The sequence below is a fragment of the Orbicella franksi genome, chromosome 14 (genome assembly GCF_964199315.1).
Source record: "Orbicella franksi chromosome 14, jaOrbFran1.1, whole genome shotgun sequence".
Classification (NCBI taxonomy): domain Eukaryota; kingdom Metazoa; phylum Cnidaria; class Anthozoa; order Scleractinia; family Merulinidae; genus Orbicella; species Orbicella franksi.
Genome location: NC_138158.1, coordinates 19,380,579 through 19,394,566, shown reverse-complemented (window position 1 = coordinate 19,394,566; position 13,988 = coordinate 19,380,579). Strand labels below are relative to the sequence as shown.

Sequence of the window (13,988 nt, the reverse complement as noted above, 5' to 3'; positions counted from 1 at the left end):
GTCGCTAAAATAAAGGGAATGTGTAAAGAGTGGATCGAGGAATGTAAAGAAATCCAAGACCCACGAGTTCTGTGGGATTATTTAAAATGCAAAATTCGATACGAAACGATTGTGTATAGCAAAAGAAAAGCGAAAGAAAGAAGAGCAAAACAAATGAGTCTAGAGAAAACAGCTGTTCTTGATTTGATTGACACCAGTCTGAAAGAACTGAAGAGAGCAAACCCAACAGTGAGTTTCAAGGAATTTATTATTATTATTATTAATTAATGAAATATTTAGTACCAACTAAGGTGTAGGACTTTTAAAGTGCATGTACAGTCAAACTTCTTATAAGCAGGCAGCTTCAGAAGTACAGTGTCCGCCCACTTAAATGTAAATTTAGATGTGACTGCAACCATGTTGAAATGCTCACTTGAATAAGACATGTCCTCAGGCTTAGATGGGTGTCCATTATTGGGGTTTGACTGTTAGATCTGCGAGATGTACATGTAGTAGAACTGTCAAGGGTCACTCCTAGGCTGGGGTCATTGCGTTGTGTTCTTAGGAAAGATCATAACACCCTTACAGTATCTCTCTCCCCCCAGATTGTTAATGAACACATTGAACAAACCGTTAGGGAAACCTTCAAAAATGTCCTGGGTGGGTGGGGGGAAGCCAATGATGGATCACAATCTCATCTACGGGGAGTAGCTACATGTAGTAACTGAACATACTAGTCAAGAGAAAAATGGAACTAAGTACAGGCAGTCGTGACAACTTAAGTATTGCACGTATTCACCACATCACTCATCTTGCAGCTGCTTGTGGGATCATTACCTCAGATACTACTGTAACATGTAAATGGCTTCACATTTTTTGTTTTGTCACCAGTGAGGGTCCCGCAAGCGGCTGGGGGCTGAGACTCGCCCCAAATGTGTTCGCATTTTTAAGTGACATTAGTTGATGTAGATCTAAATATAACTTTGTTAGGTTACATAATTCAGACGTCTTTTCTTGTTGTGCATTATACCATATGTGTAGCTTGATACAGATGACCTCACTGTGGAGAACAGTATCAGCAAGTCGTTTGACAAGATCCTGAGATTTCAGCTTAATCCTGTCTGGCATCAGCTGGTAAGATGCCCATTTAATTACCATACAAGTCAGTTTTATTTATGTATAACTTTCTTACAGAGATCTTTATTTATGTGGCTGTAGTGCTTTATAGCCATTACACAGCTTTGATTCTAGTCATCAAGTTGTTTCTGCTACCAGTAGCCCTTTCCATCATTCTATAACGTTGCATTTATCTACATGTATTTCTAGGGACATAAGACGAAACAGTTGAGGAGAGAGAGGGGTGGAGAGAGGAAGAAGGTCACATCTTGCTTAGGGGTAAAAATCAAGGATTCTGGTCTCTGGTTGTTGATGATAGAATGCCACTATTTTTTAGCTGTCAATTAAAGTATCATTTGGAAAATTAATTAATTAATCAATAAAAGAAATAATAATTATAACTATAAAAGAAACACTGTTATTTACGTTTTTAGGCTCAATTTCCATCGGTCTATTGAGTTCAATCTGCTACATGTAGCATGATTGGCCTCCTTTTGGAGTTTAATTCAAATTCTTTGATGTGCATCCCCAACCTTTTAATATGGAAGTCCCCCCCCCCCCCCAAGTACTGTCTTCACTAATATTTTTCTGTAGCAGTCATCTCCAGTCACTTCCTAAGTCTCTAGAATTAAACCACTTGAAATGATTTCTATAAACATGATCTTTATCCGAGATGTGTCCTATTTAGAATCAATGTGTAATGGCACACACTCTGTGTTTCCCTAACAGGCAAGGACGTAATGGTTGATCATTTTGAAGTTCAATCAAGGAGAATGTAGTCTGCGGTCAATTTCCTTGCAAGCCAATCTCTTAGTTAATATCAGAAAACTTATTCAGTGAAATAATCTCTTAATGGTGTGGGTTTGTAAAAGGAATCAATTTTATGCCTTATAACATTAATTTAAAAAAAAAAAACATTCAAATAAGGAAGGACGTTGCAGATAATGTGTACTGTGCATTGTAGGTTATGATGTGAAAACTGGTTTAAGTGTTTCAATCATGCATAGCCATTTGAAATGCTTCTGTTGCAGGTATCTTACACAGTACGACTGTGTGACATTTTACAACTTTCTGGAATCTTTGAGGTAGGCCTTGATCAATATCGTAATGTTTAACTCTAAGTCAGTTGAAATATTGGAGCTTAGGTGCCTACGGCATTGTAAAAGTGAAGTGAAAGTAGAAAGTAACTTACATTGATTGAAGAATTATTCAAAAAAAATTTAATGGTTGAGAGAGGCTATTAACTAAATATCAGTGTTAGAGTAAAGTGTGCTTGCCAAATCGAGTTAATTTGCAGAGCTTGCCATTTATTGAATCACAAGTTTCCAAATTTACTTTTGAATGATTTATAAAATGTACATGCATGTATGCAACATTTTAAATGATTTTTAACTTATACTGGTAAATGACCTTTTGTTAGGGCCAGTCAGCGTGATGTCAAGAATCATTCTCTGTGGATGTTTATGGATGCGGCCGATTCCCAGTTCGTGGTAAGATCCTTTTTCTTAGCAAACAATGTATATTGTGAATAATTTTCACCTTGGCATGGCGCCCTGAGGGTCTGGCAGTTCAAAAGACACTCAGTGCTTATCTGGAATTTAACATTGATGGAGGTCTTAGTTTTTCTTGTTCAAAAGCACTTTTCAAAGCCAAGTGCAGCTTTAAAACTTGGATGCAAATTTAATCTTGGATTAGCTGAAGTCCTACTGCTTTGAAAACCACTCTGGGCCCATAACATAGCATACAAAGTGTTACATGTATGCTTAACATGGCAACATTTCCAGAGCACCTGTTTTATAAATATAGGATTTTGAATGCATGCAGTATTGCCCAAAGGCAGATTTCAGGTTGAAAATGACTTGTGTCAGTGTCAGATCATGACATGTTTCTGATGCTAATTCATGCTAGGTGCTGAAATCTCCCTGATAGCTGTAACAGTTACAAAACTTATGCCAGTGCATTATAATCAAACAAATAAATAAACAAACCAATTAACATATAGACTAAATGACAGAGAATGAAACATGCAATATAAACAGCAGCCTATGTGCCATTATATTGTACCACTGATCAACAACAACAACAACAACAACAAGCTGGATCTATTTACAATGATAAGTAGTAAATCTGTAAATCTCAAAGATTATTGACACAATGTTGGAGGTCCGGTGGCCTCATGGTTTGTGCGCTCACCTTCATCTTGAGCGGTCTGGGTTCAAGTTGTGGCTGGGGACATTGTTTTGTTTTCTTGTGCAAGACACTTTATTCTCACAGTGCCTCTCTCCACCCAGGTTTATAAAATTATACCAGCGAATTTAATAATGGAGTGTAACCAGCATCCCATCCAGAGGGAAGTAAAAATACTTCTTGTTGCTTCTTGCTTCAGAAACCGGGGATAAACTCTGGCCTGATGGGCCACGTGGCTCATATGCAGACTTTACCCTTACCTTGACGTAATGTACATGTAGGAAATTTTAATACAAATGAACTAGTCATCTAAGATCCATTCTTTATTTGTAGAGAACAAGAGGTTTTGCATAAAGATTTAATGACATTAGAGAATTCTAACAAATCAATAGAGAACTTCATTTTCTCGCTCCTTGCTTTAATTTAATAGCATGCAAAGGCCAGAGTTGTGGAGTGCACAGAGAGGAAAAACAAGAAAATGAAAGGGGAGTCATCAAACCAAAAAGATAACGTGAAACAGTGAGTACATACATTGATTGCATTTAGTCGAGCTGTAGTTAGTCCTTTGTACAATATGACTTTTTAGCAGGTGGGGTGCTTGCAAAATAGTTTACTGGGCGACTTTTAAGTACACGTATGCTTACAATATGTGTAAAGAGAAGTAAGAAGTTGGTCAGTTCACTCTTGACATTAGGAACTTATATATAGGTAATATCATGGGCGAAAAATCATTCGAATCCTTAATTTTAGCGCGAAATTTCAGTGATCATTATTTATAATTTCATTGTGAAATTACAAAATTGCCATGGCAACGTTTGGCAAGAAATTTCTTGATAAAAATAAACAAGAAAAAACCCATGATAGTAAGGGTAATTTGTCACCTACATGTATGATATAAATTTAAAAGGTCATCAAATTTATAGAATTCTCGTGAAAGTAGGAAATAATTTCACTGCAGCGTTTTGTCAAAATCCTGCTAATTTCCCTAGCCTAATGGCTCGGCAATTTATGATATTTTTGATAAAACGCGCGAGATATTAAACAATGTTATTATTGGATGAGGTTTTTGTGATATCCAGAATAATCAAGGTCAAGGTATTATCAGCCTCAGCCTTCGGCTTCAGCTGATAACCCTAACCGAGACCTTGATTATTCTGGATATCACAAAAACCGAATCTACTACTACTACTACTACTACTACTACTACTACTACTACTACTACTACTACTACTGCTACTGCTACTGCTACTGCTACTGCTACTGCTACTGCTACTGCTACTGCTACTGCTACTGCTACTGCTACTGCTACTGCTACTGCTACTGCTACTGCTACTGCTACTGCTACTGCTACTGCTACTGCTACTGCTACTGCTACTGCTACTGCTACTGCTACTGCTACTGCTACTGCTACTGCTACTGCTACTGCTACTGCTACTGCTACTGCTACTGCTACTGCTACTGCTACTGCTACTGCTACTGCTACTGCTACTGCTACTGCTACTGCTACTGCTACTGCTACTGCTACTGCTACTGCTACTGCTACTGCTACTGCTACTGCTACTGCTACTGCTACTGCTACTGCTACTGCTACTGCTACTGCTACTGCTACTGCTACTGCTACTGCTACTGCTACTGCTACTGCTACTGCTACTGCTACTGCTGCTGCTGCTGCTGCTGCTGCTAATAATAATAATGGCATTTCGGGCAGTATATCCACAGGGTGGCTCTTCGCCTGCCCGATGCTAACTAAATTTACAATTGTAAAAAGATTAAAAGATCTCTAAGAATTTATATCTAATACTAATATCTAAATACTAATTATACATTGAACGAAAAAAAAAAAAAAGAAAATGGAAGTCATGTTTTTGCTTCTTCACTGACGGCAAGCAACACAAAGTACACGAACTTGACATGATTACCCTTAGAAATCACGCACCGCGGTCATACATGACATGATTACCCCGTGACCTTGAGTGTCCTTGATATGATTATTGTATAATCTACAGCTAGATGACGCCACAGGCGCTGATTTCGAAAATTCACTGTACGCTTTCGGCCAATCAGAAAAGAGATAGTGAACTCAATGGTAAAGAATATTTCTTAATTTCACTCATCACCATTTGATTACCCATACTAATCTGAGTTCTGTATTTTTTTTTTTTTTACTTTCAGCAGTTCCAATGTTGAAAAGAATCAGCAAGGTTGGTTATTTTGATAATTATCATTTTCTTAAAATCACTTCTCCACCACCTGGCACCATTTAGCATAGAGAACCTTAACAGAAACGCTGGCCTGCTGGGGCCCGTTTCTCAAAGGCCCCGGAATCTTTTCGGTCCCGTAAAGCCATTTTTAGTTAATCGGTATTTAAAGACAGAGAGGTGTATACGCCTGAAACTTCTTGTATGAATAGAACCTCTGTTCGTATTAAGAATATGTGAAGAAAACAGCTCTGTAGTCAAAAAGGTTTGAGATTTTGCTACGGCTTTTCGGGTGCGACAACTTTTCGGGACCTTGGAGAAACGGGCCCCTGCGGTCGGTTCTGCAATTGCAATTACCCAGTGAAAATCCTCATTGCGAGTATACGGTCACCAAGATGGGATTTAAGAATGTGGCCGCTGGCCGTATTAACGGGGTGACTGGATTACCGGGGTGACCGGATTGCCGGGCTGACCGGATTACCGGGATGACCGGGTTAACGGGGTGACCGGATGAACGGGGTGACCGGATTAACGGGGTTTTCTAATAGGAAAATGTATGGGTATTTCACCGGGAAAAAAATGACCGTATTAACGAGGTGACCATAAGGCGGGGTTGGACTGTGTGTCTACTGTTTTGATTAAGCTGCGTGTGTGCTCCATTTGTTTCTTCTATAGAGGAACTTGTTTTGGAGGAGAGTCCAAAGTGGAAGCTACTAGCAGAGGTCTTGGACGAAATTGAACGTGATGATGCCAAAAATGAGTTCAAACGTAAATAGCATTTTTTTTCTTTGCCGTGGGCTCACATGATCATCAAAGCTTTTTTTCTGTTTCAATTACTGTAATTGAGAATTTGCTCTTGCCATTATGTCAGATCTTGCATTTTGGCAAGAATAGCTTGGTGTCCCTTTAAAATGATAGAAAATCATCTCTCCTAAGTTGTGAACTCGGTAAAAGATACCCACTGCGAACATGGCCACAAATAGCTAGACAAAGCTAAGATGAGAATGCCATGCTTAAACCTATAGTAGGTAGGAGATCGCATAGGCTCGTTCAGGAAAGGAATCCAGGGAGGATCCGCACAGCCTAGAATCGAGTGGGCGGCGGAAATCAAGCGAAGGGATCCCACGACAGATGTGCAGAATTCATACGTACAGGTCGCCAACGGGTGTTACAACTCAGTCCTGGCCATGTAGCTTGGTAAAAATCTGAATTAGTGTTCTTATACAGGCAAGCAAGAGCATATAGTGAGGACTTGAGAGCCAAAGTTAGGCTCTGCTCACTTTGCACGTTGATAGCGTGTAAGCATTCCACGTAGACTACATTGTCAATTGTTCAGTAACTATCTTGCAGTGAGCACAGTGTACTTTCCTTCGGATACTTGTTTTTCAGTATAAATCTACTAGCGTTCGATCACGACTGCTGTTCTCTTATTGGCTACGCTAGTCACTATCTAATCTGTTCACAGCTCAGAGATGTATGTAATTAACCTTTTTAGCCCAAACACGTTTTTTTAACCCTTGATACTGAGTACTTTACGTGATGGACTCCTGATCGAGCGGTCTGGGTTCGAGCCCTGGCTGGGGCATTGTGTTGTGTTTATCATTATCTCTTTGGTGTTTTTTCTATCTTATTAAACTGTTATTTTCAGGTTTCCTACCATTTGAAGGTAATTTTGTATGTGGCCAAAATAACTCAAAATACTCTGAGCCTCTTTAAAGCCATTTAAAGAAATGAAGTTTAGCTCTTGTTCTTGTTGTTGTGTCGTTGCATTTATGCCACTAAGTATTTCTTTTTTTCTAATCGAATATTCTGTTCCAATTTGCCAGGATTTACCATCATCGAGTAAACGGAAACCTAAAGGCAAGGCTGGGGGAAAAGGGAAAACGAAAGGGAAAGTTGCTGCGTCAAAGAAAACTGCTCGCACAGATGACTCAAACGATGGGTACGTTTTAGTTGTTCTTTTTCGTATCTTCTCGCGTTCGTTCGTTCGTACGTACGTGCGTACCTACGTCCGTCCGTCCGTCCGTCCGTTCGTTTGTGCGTTCATTCATACGTACGTACGTATGTACGTTCGTTCGTTCATTCGCTCGCTCATCCTTTCGTTCATTTCTTCATTCTTTCTTTCTTCCGTTTTTGACTTCCTTCATAAATTCCTTAATTTCTTTTCCCTTTTTTTTTTTATTAGAACCAATGAACCGACAGCACAACCATTTAAAGGTGTGTTTCCATTTTTTTTATGTTGCCTATGTGTATCCCATGTGAGATAGCAAGGAAATAATTTGCTTGTTGTATGTCATATTAAATGGAAATCACAAATTACTGTTTGCAGCAGGCAAGTAAAACCTTTTCGTAGTAACTGGTTCCCAAGCCCTGAGCAACTTGGTATGAATTCAGTTGTTCATATAAAAAGCTAACCACTACGTTTATTCCAAATTATTTGCTGTCCAATTTATGGGTATGTCGCTGCTGCAAAATCACGATGGCGTCCTGATGATAATTGTCAGGACGCCATTGCGGATCAGACAAAGGAAGCTTAAGAAACCACGACGGCAACGCCGATTAAAAAATGATTTTATATTTTAGCCACGAATCTCGCGGTACCCTAAAGTCATTTACTTTGTTTATCAGTGTCAGAGCTATCTCGAAACTGAATCTATGACACATCGATAAATTCGAAATAAAAATTTTAAAAATTAGTTGTCGTGGTTTACGTTCTCCAGACAACGCAGAATTTGGTCATTCCACGTTGTTGTTTTGCAGAGGACAGCAAAGAAATCTACCAAGAATTACAACGCACGCGCACAGCTATTGTTTTCCTCATTAAACCTGTTGTTTAGCGACGTTGCCGTTGCCGTTGCCGTTGCCAGTTGTTTTAAGCTCCCTATTCAATATGCAAGGCGTACCCTGCACTAGACTAGCACATAGAATTCCATAGATGAGTAGAAGCAATAGTCCTTGTTATGAAAACATGATTGATCATTGCAGTACTGCGTTGATCAATCATGTCTTCATATCTTTCTCCACAGCTCAAATATATGATTTTTTACACATTCACTTGTAATAGTCCAAGTTGTTTGTATGGAATCCAGGTTTGTCACAAAGTTTAAAAGTAGACGGCCTTATCGTTGGAATAGAAAGGGGGAGGAGGGGTTGTCATCATTTTGTGAAGTCTTACTCAATTTAGGCCTCGTTCTTACCACGCTGGAGGAATTTCAAAACGGCGTTTTCACTCTGAAAACGCATCAAATGTTTTCCGTCCACACTATGCCGGAGAAATTTGAAAACGCAGCAATCAGCGGTCGGTTTGGATTTGTGTTTGAGGAAAAATTGGTCAGGGAAATCACATGATTATCGTGACGTCATCCTTTTCGAAAAGCTCTGTTTTCAAAATGTTGTCCGTCCACATGAAAACGAAAAGCCGGCGTTTTCAAATTCCTCCGGTTTGAAGAGCATTTTCGAAAAGCTCCGTTTTCGTGACGGATTAGCGTGGACGGTAGACCAAACCGTAGAAATAAAGCTACATTTTCAAATTTTTCCGGCGCAATGTGGAGGCTGCCTAAGTCAACAGAGTGCCCTGCTAAGGGCATAAAGAAGATGGTGATTTTTTTCATGTAACCTTCTATAGCTACTTTCGACAACAACAACAACTTTATTTGTACTCAGCTAAAAACTAAATGAACAAAAATAAGTTCAAATAAAAAGAGTACATGGCTGCCCGAAATAACTTTTCGATTATTGGAAACCTAGAAACGTTTTTAGTCGTGAAGGCGAATGTACTGTACCTCAAGTGTAGAGTTTTGACTGTGATTTCGACCGCATTATAATTTCTTGTGTTTCTCCCTCTGAAAGGCTCAAGATCCAATGTTATCTTACGGGTAAGTCTGTGAGCAAGGGTGTGGGTAGGGGGGGGGGTTCTGAGGTGCCCGTGACCCCCCCTCCTGTTGTAAGTTTGTCAGTTAAAAGCAAACAACCTACAAAAAGTGGGGAAAACGCCATGACGATATCTTGGTCATTGTTGAAAAGCCCACTTTTTTAATATTTGTTTTGTATCAAAGTATTTGACACAGTGTAACCCCCCGCTTTGAAAAATCCCGGCTACGCCCCTGATGAGAGCGTAGCTCTCGGAAAACTGTGAGCTTTGAGGAACAGATAATGCCCAAGGACAAATATCCGAGCATATTTTTGCGCCGAATGGAGGCTATTGTGTTTATTATCCTTTAAGTATTTTTCGCAGCACGCGCAGTTTTGAAAATTGGGGAATGTTCTCGGATATTCCTCAGTTTTAGCTGGGGAATATTTGGTCACGTGACGCGTTGAGACCAGTCTTGCCCGAGCGAAAATATTTGATGGATTGCGATAAACAACAACGAGCTCTGTTTTGATTTCACTCGTAGCAAGGTGATGAAGCAAAGAAGCAAACAGAAGATGATTCTGCTCCAGTAAAACTGTTGTCATCGCGTGTGATTGTCATTCATCCTTTGACGGGATGCAGGTAATCAGGGCAACCTTTGTTTACAATATTTACCTCATGAGCAGAAGCGATTCTGTTTATGATCAAGGTACGAAAATATCAGATCTGAATATTGGAAGTGCATAGCACGATTAACTGTCCCAAGGAATTTTAGCGCGATGTGTTGAATACTTTTGTGCGACGCGGGTTTGAAAACCATGTTATAGCCTCAGAGCGAGTATTTGTAGGTATTCATCGATAAAGTTTGTTTTGGGTGCTCTTTTTCTTCGGAGTCGTTTTGTGGTAGTGTCCCCTGAGGTGTACTGCAGTTTGGCAAAGCGTTTTCTTCCTTTTGTTTCCTATTAGTGATCGCTACAGTCTGTTGAGGACTCTCTGTGAAGTCGAACCACGTTATGTTGTGCTCTATGATGCACAGATGCAGTTTATACGTCAGCTAGAGGTTAGTTTTGTTCGTTGTTAAGTTGTTCTAGGTTCGCATGTGCAGTTCCGCAGTGTCAAGTGTTAACATGGTCATTCTCGTAGTAGAGAGGCGAAGTGGAGTAATGTTTCTTACGTAGAATCATGACGTCCTGGATCTAGCCTTTCCGGAGTCATTCATTTTGTTGCGTTCTTTGGCAAGGCAATTTAATACTCACTCGGTGTCTCGCAAGTATACACGGGTATCAGAAATTTGCTAGCACAACTTGCCAAAAATTCATAGTAGGGGGAAGGTAGGGTGGGGGTGGGGGGCGCATTATGCTGGTAAGAGAGAGTGGCAAAACTGCCATCTGCTTCACGCGATAGGAGCAGATTTAAGCGCAGTCCTGGAATGTAAGACAAACTTTACTAATCTTCCAGTATTTTGAGATAGCTACTAAGTAACCATTCACAGTTACCTCAACTTTTCCCTGAAAAAAGAACTATGTTGATTTCTTTGTCTTTACAGGTTTACAAGGCTTCAAGACCTGGAGTTCCTCTTCGGGTGTATTTCTTAATCTACACTGGCTCTGTGGAGGAACAGGTATGAACAAGTTTGATTAGAAGGTATTCAGGTACTGTTAGGCAAGAGTCAGGGTGTTGAGGAAGTAGGGTTCTGTCGGTGTATCCTCTGAGCGTGGTCATACACGCTGAAAGCTCAATAGAGTTTTTTTCGAAAAGGAAGTGTTGTTATGTTATTGGAACACACATAATTTACAACAATTAACATTACTTGCAATAATAACATTCCTTATAAAATAGCCTCGGAAGTGTGCTAAGCACTCAAGAAGCTAGAGTCGCACTCGGCTATCGCCTCGTGTGACTCTTATGCTTCTTTCGTGCTTAGCAACCTCCCGCGTGCGTCCAAAACTCGATAGTTGCACGCTGCACGCTTACCATTCTTAATTACAATACTAATATTACCCACAATAATAACATTGCGTACCATAACGAAAAAGCTTACAAAACCCTACCATTGCTTGCGATACTAACTCTACTTACAGTACTAACATTGCTCACAATTTATTAATACCTTACACTACTCATTTACTTATAGCATCGTATTATGCTTAACGTTAAACATTAACACACAGTGTCATTTAAACGATGAAAAAAGGTCTAATAGAGTTAATGTCAGAGGAGCAAAAGATCGTGTCGATTCTCATGAAAATTTGGTTCAAATTCGCTTTGAATGCCCGAAAGAGGACAAGATGGGAAGATGTGCTTTTTCTTGGTTGTCCTGTTTTTTAAAGAGTCATTATTGTTTCCAACTGCTTATTGTACACAAGCCAACGGAGGACCGAAGGAAATTTGCTGGTCTGTCAACGTTCAACCTGGCAACAGGAACTTGTTGGAAAGATTTCTTGAAATACATGGTGTGCTATAGAATGATTGTGATTAAATGTGTCTGCCTTTGGGTTTTTCAGTTATGTTGTAGCGAGAAGCTGTCCGTTTTGTTTTGCTCTGTGTGTCAATGCATTTACTCTCTTTGTTGTTGTACCTCTGATGTCTCCATTGAATGTTAGGCCTGTCCTTCTATTTTCGTGTGTTATCTTGACCTACTTTTACCTGGCTTTTTTCCCTTGGACTCACGGTTCTTACTGATCATTTTTGCTATATTTTCATTATTACTTTAATTTTAAATAAAATTTAGAATTAGTTCTTGGTTATGATCATATGGCTGCTTTTTCGGTGTTAACCTCTTTTCTTTTTTCTTTTTTTTTTTTATCACATGGCTAGCTTCGCGAGCGTGCAACTGCAAGATAAACCAAGTTCTGAGCTGTGATTGGCAAGATATAGAGGCCATCTTGCCCCCTCGGGATTGCCCGCTCTATCCTGCCATCTTGACCTGACTTGGCAATAACCCATAATTATTTCCGTTTCAGAAATACTTAACAACTCTTCGAAAAGAAAAAGAAGCATTTGAGATGCTGATCAAAAACAAAGGCGTAAGTTCATGTTGTTCTGTTTTATTTTAACTTCCAACGTTTTGCAGAGCATATGTATAAGGAATAAACGAAAATGAGGAAAACAAATCATCATGTCTTAGGGAAATAGTGATGGAGGCAGCGTGGCCGAGTGGTCAGATCGCCGGACTTGAAATCCGGAGGTCGCATTTTCAAGTCCCGCTCGGACCACTCAGCTGGAGTTGTTTCTCGCTAGACCCTGGTTCAACTCCTTGGTCGTCCTTGTAAAACAGCCAACTGGTCTGCCTCCCGTCAGTTTAGATTTATTATACACTGATTAGGCTATGGACCCAAGAATTTCAAATTTCTATCTGTCCAAGTTTAGTTAGAAGAACTGTAATCTAAGTTGTAATAGTTATTGATGGTTTTATACTCTATTTTGTGTTTATTTGTCTGTTTATGTTTTTGTGTGTGTGCTTTCCCTTTGCCAGACCATGGTTGTCCCAGAGGAACGTGAAGGAAAGACAGGCGCAGCCATGATGTTGAGCCGAGACCCATCCAAGGCGACTGACCCTGTGAGCACCAGGAAAGCGGGAGCACAGGACGGACAAAATAAGGCATCTAGAAAGGTCTAGAAAAGGATTCTCTTTCCCATTTGAGCCACAAAAGTCACAATAAAGCTGAGTCGTTTTTAGAACATAACCTAAGAAAAACGGGAGGGAACATTTTAGACCCATTCAAACCCCGTTTGGGTACTGGTAGGACATTGATAAATTGGACACGGGTTATGATTTTACCTTGGCCCAACTAACAATTCTAGTGCAGCGCAAAAAGGCCTTTAATGTACATTACCATTTTTGTTGGAGGCGCGTCGCCTCATAGTTAAAATGCTCACCTCCGGATCGAGTGTTCCGGATACAAGCACTGGCCGGGGTCATTGTGTTCTGTTCTTGGGCAAGACACTTTACTCTCACTGTGCCTCTCTCCACCCAGGTGTAGAAATGGGTACCGGTGAATTTAATGTTGGAGCGTAACCCTGCGATGGACTAGCATTTCACCCAGGGGGGAGTAGAAATACTCCTAGTCGCTCGATGCTACAGAAACCGGAGATAAGAGCCGTACTGATGGGCCAGCTGGCTCATATACAGACGTAGCCCACACCGTTTTTTGTTGTTGTTGTAGGTCATTGTCGACATGCGTGAGTTTCGTAGTGAGCTTCCTTCTCTAATACATCGGAGAGGAATTGATGTAGAGCCTGTCACGTTAGAGGTTGGTGCAAATCTTTGCTTGTGTTTTAAATGCCTAAGGGCCTGTTTGCAAGGAGAGAGGATTACCTTAGGAAGCGGATTACCCTAGCTTACACACATTTCCTCTTGTTTTTGTTGTTGTCGTGTTTACAAGGCAGCCAGGGTCACCAGGGTAGGCGGGTTACCCTATCTGCGTGCTAGGGTAACCCTGGCAGGCGGGTTAACTTTTTCCCTTTTAAACAATCCAGGTAGGGTTAACCCGCCTACCCGAGTTAACTTTCTAATTGCTTCCAGACCCTTTGAGTGGAACCGCATATTAAGTTGTCCCGAGTTGTAGGGCTACCCTACCTGTGAAAATTTGCTTGTAGTCCCGAGCTATCTTTTGTCCTCTGGCTAGGGTTAACCCGCTTGCTCGGGTAACCCTTCA

General features: G+C 40.4%; 1 protein-coding gene across 1 annotated transcript; it reads left to right on the top strand.

Annotated features, from left to right (window-relative positions):
- Positions 1 to 18: 18 nt before the first annotated feature.
- On the top strand, positions 19 to 13,941 carry LOC145467287 (DNA repair endonuclease XPF-like). The gene is made up of 18 exons (XM_081450830.1): positions 19 to 228; positions 1,021 to 1,113; positions 1,825 to 1,832; positions 2,127 to 2,180; positions 2,516 to 2,585; positions 3,713 to 3,801; positions 5,455 to 5,483; positions 6,156 to 6,255; positions 6,870 to 6,954; positions 7,199 to 7,422; positions 7,666 to 7,697; positions 9,330 to 9,355; positions 9,875 to 9,972; positions 10,297 to 10,390; positions 10,877 to 10,951; positions 12,294 to 12,356; positions 12,806 to 12,943; positions 13,497 to 13,941. The coding sequence occupies exons 1-18, from the start codon at positions 19 to 21 to the stop codon at positions 13,668 to 13,670; spliced, it is 1,662 nt and encodes a 553-aa protein (XP_081306956.1). The 3' UTR covers positions 13,671 to 13,941.
- The last annotated feature ends 47 nt before the right edge of the window (positions 13,942 to 13,988 follow it).

Excerpts from the sequence above, each read along its gene's own strand:
- LOC145467287 (XM_081450830.1), top strand. The coding sequence starts at position 19 with ATGTGTAAAGAGTGGATCGAGGAATGTAAAGAAATCCAAGACCCACGA. Across the intron at positions 6,955-7,198 it reads TCTGTTCACAGCTCAGAGAT|CCATTTAAAGAAATGAAGTT; the intron begins GTATGTAATTAA and ends GCCTCTTTAAAG. Across the intron at positions 9,973-10,296 it reads CATCCTTTGACGGGATGCAG|TGATCGCTACAGTCTGTTGA; the intron begins GTAATCAGGGCA and ends GTTTCCTATTAG.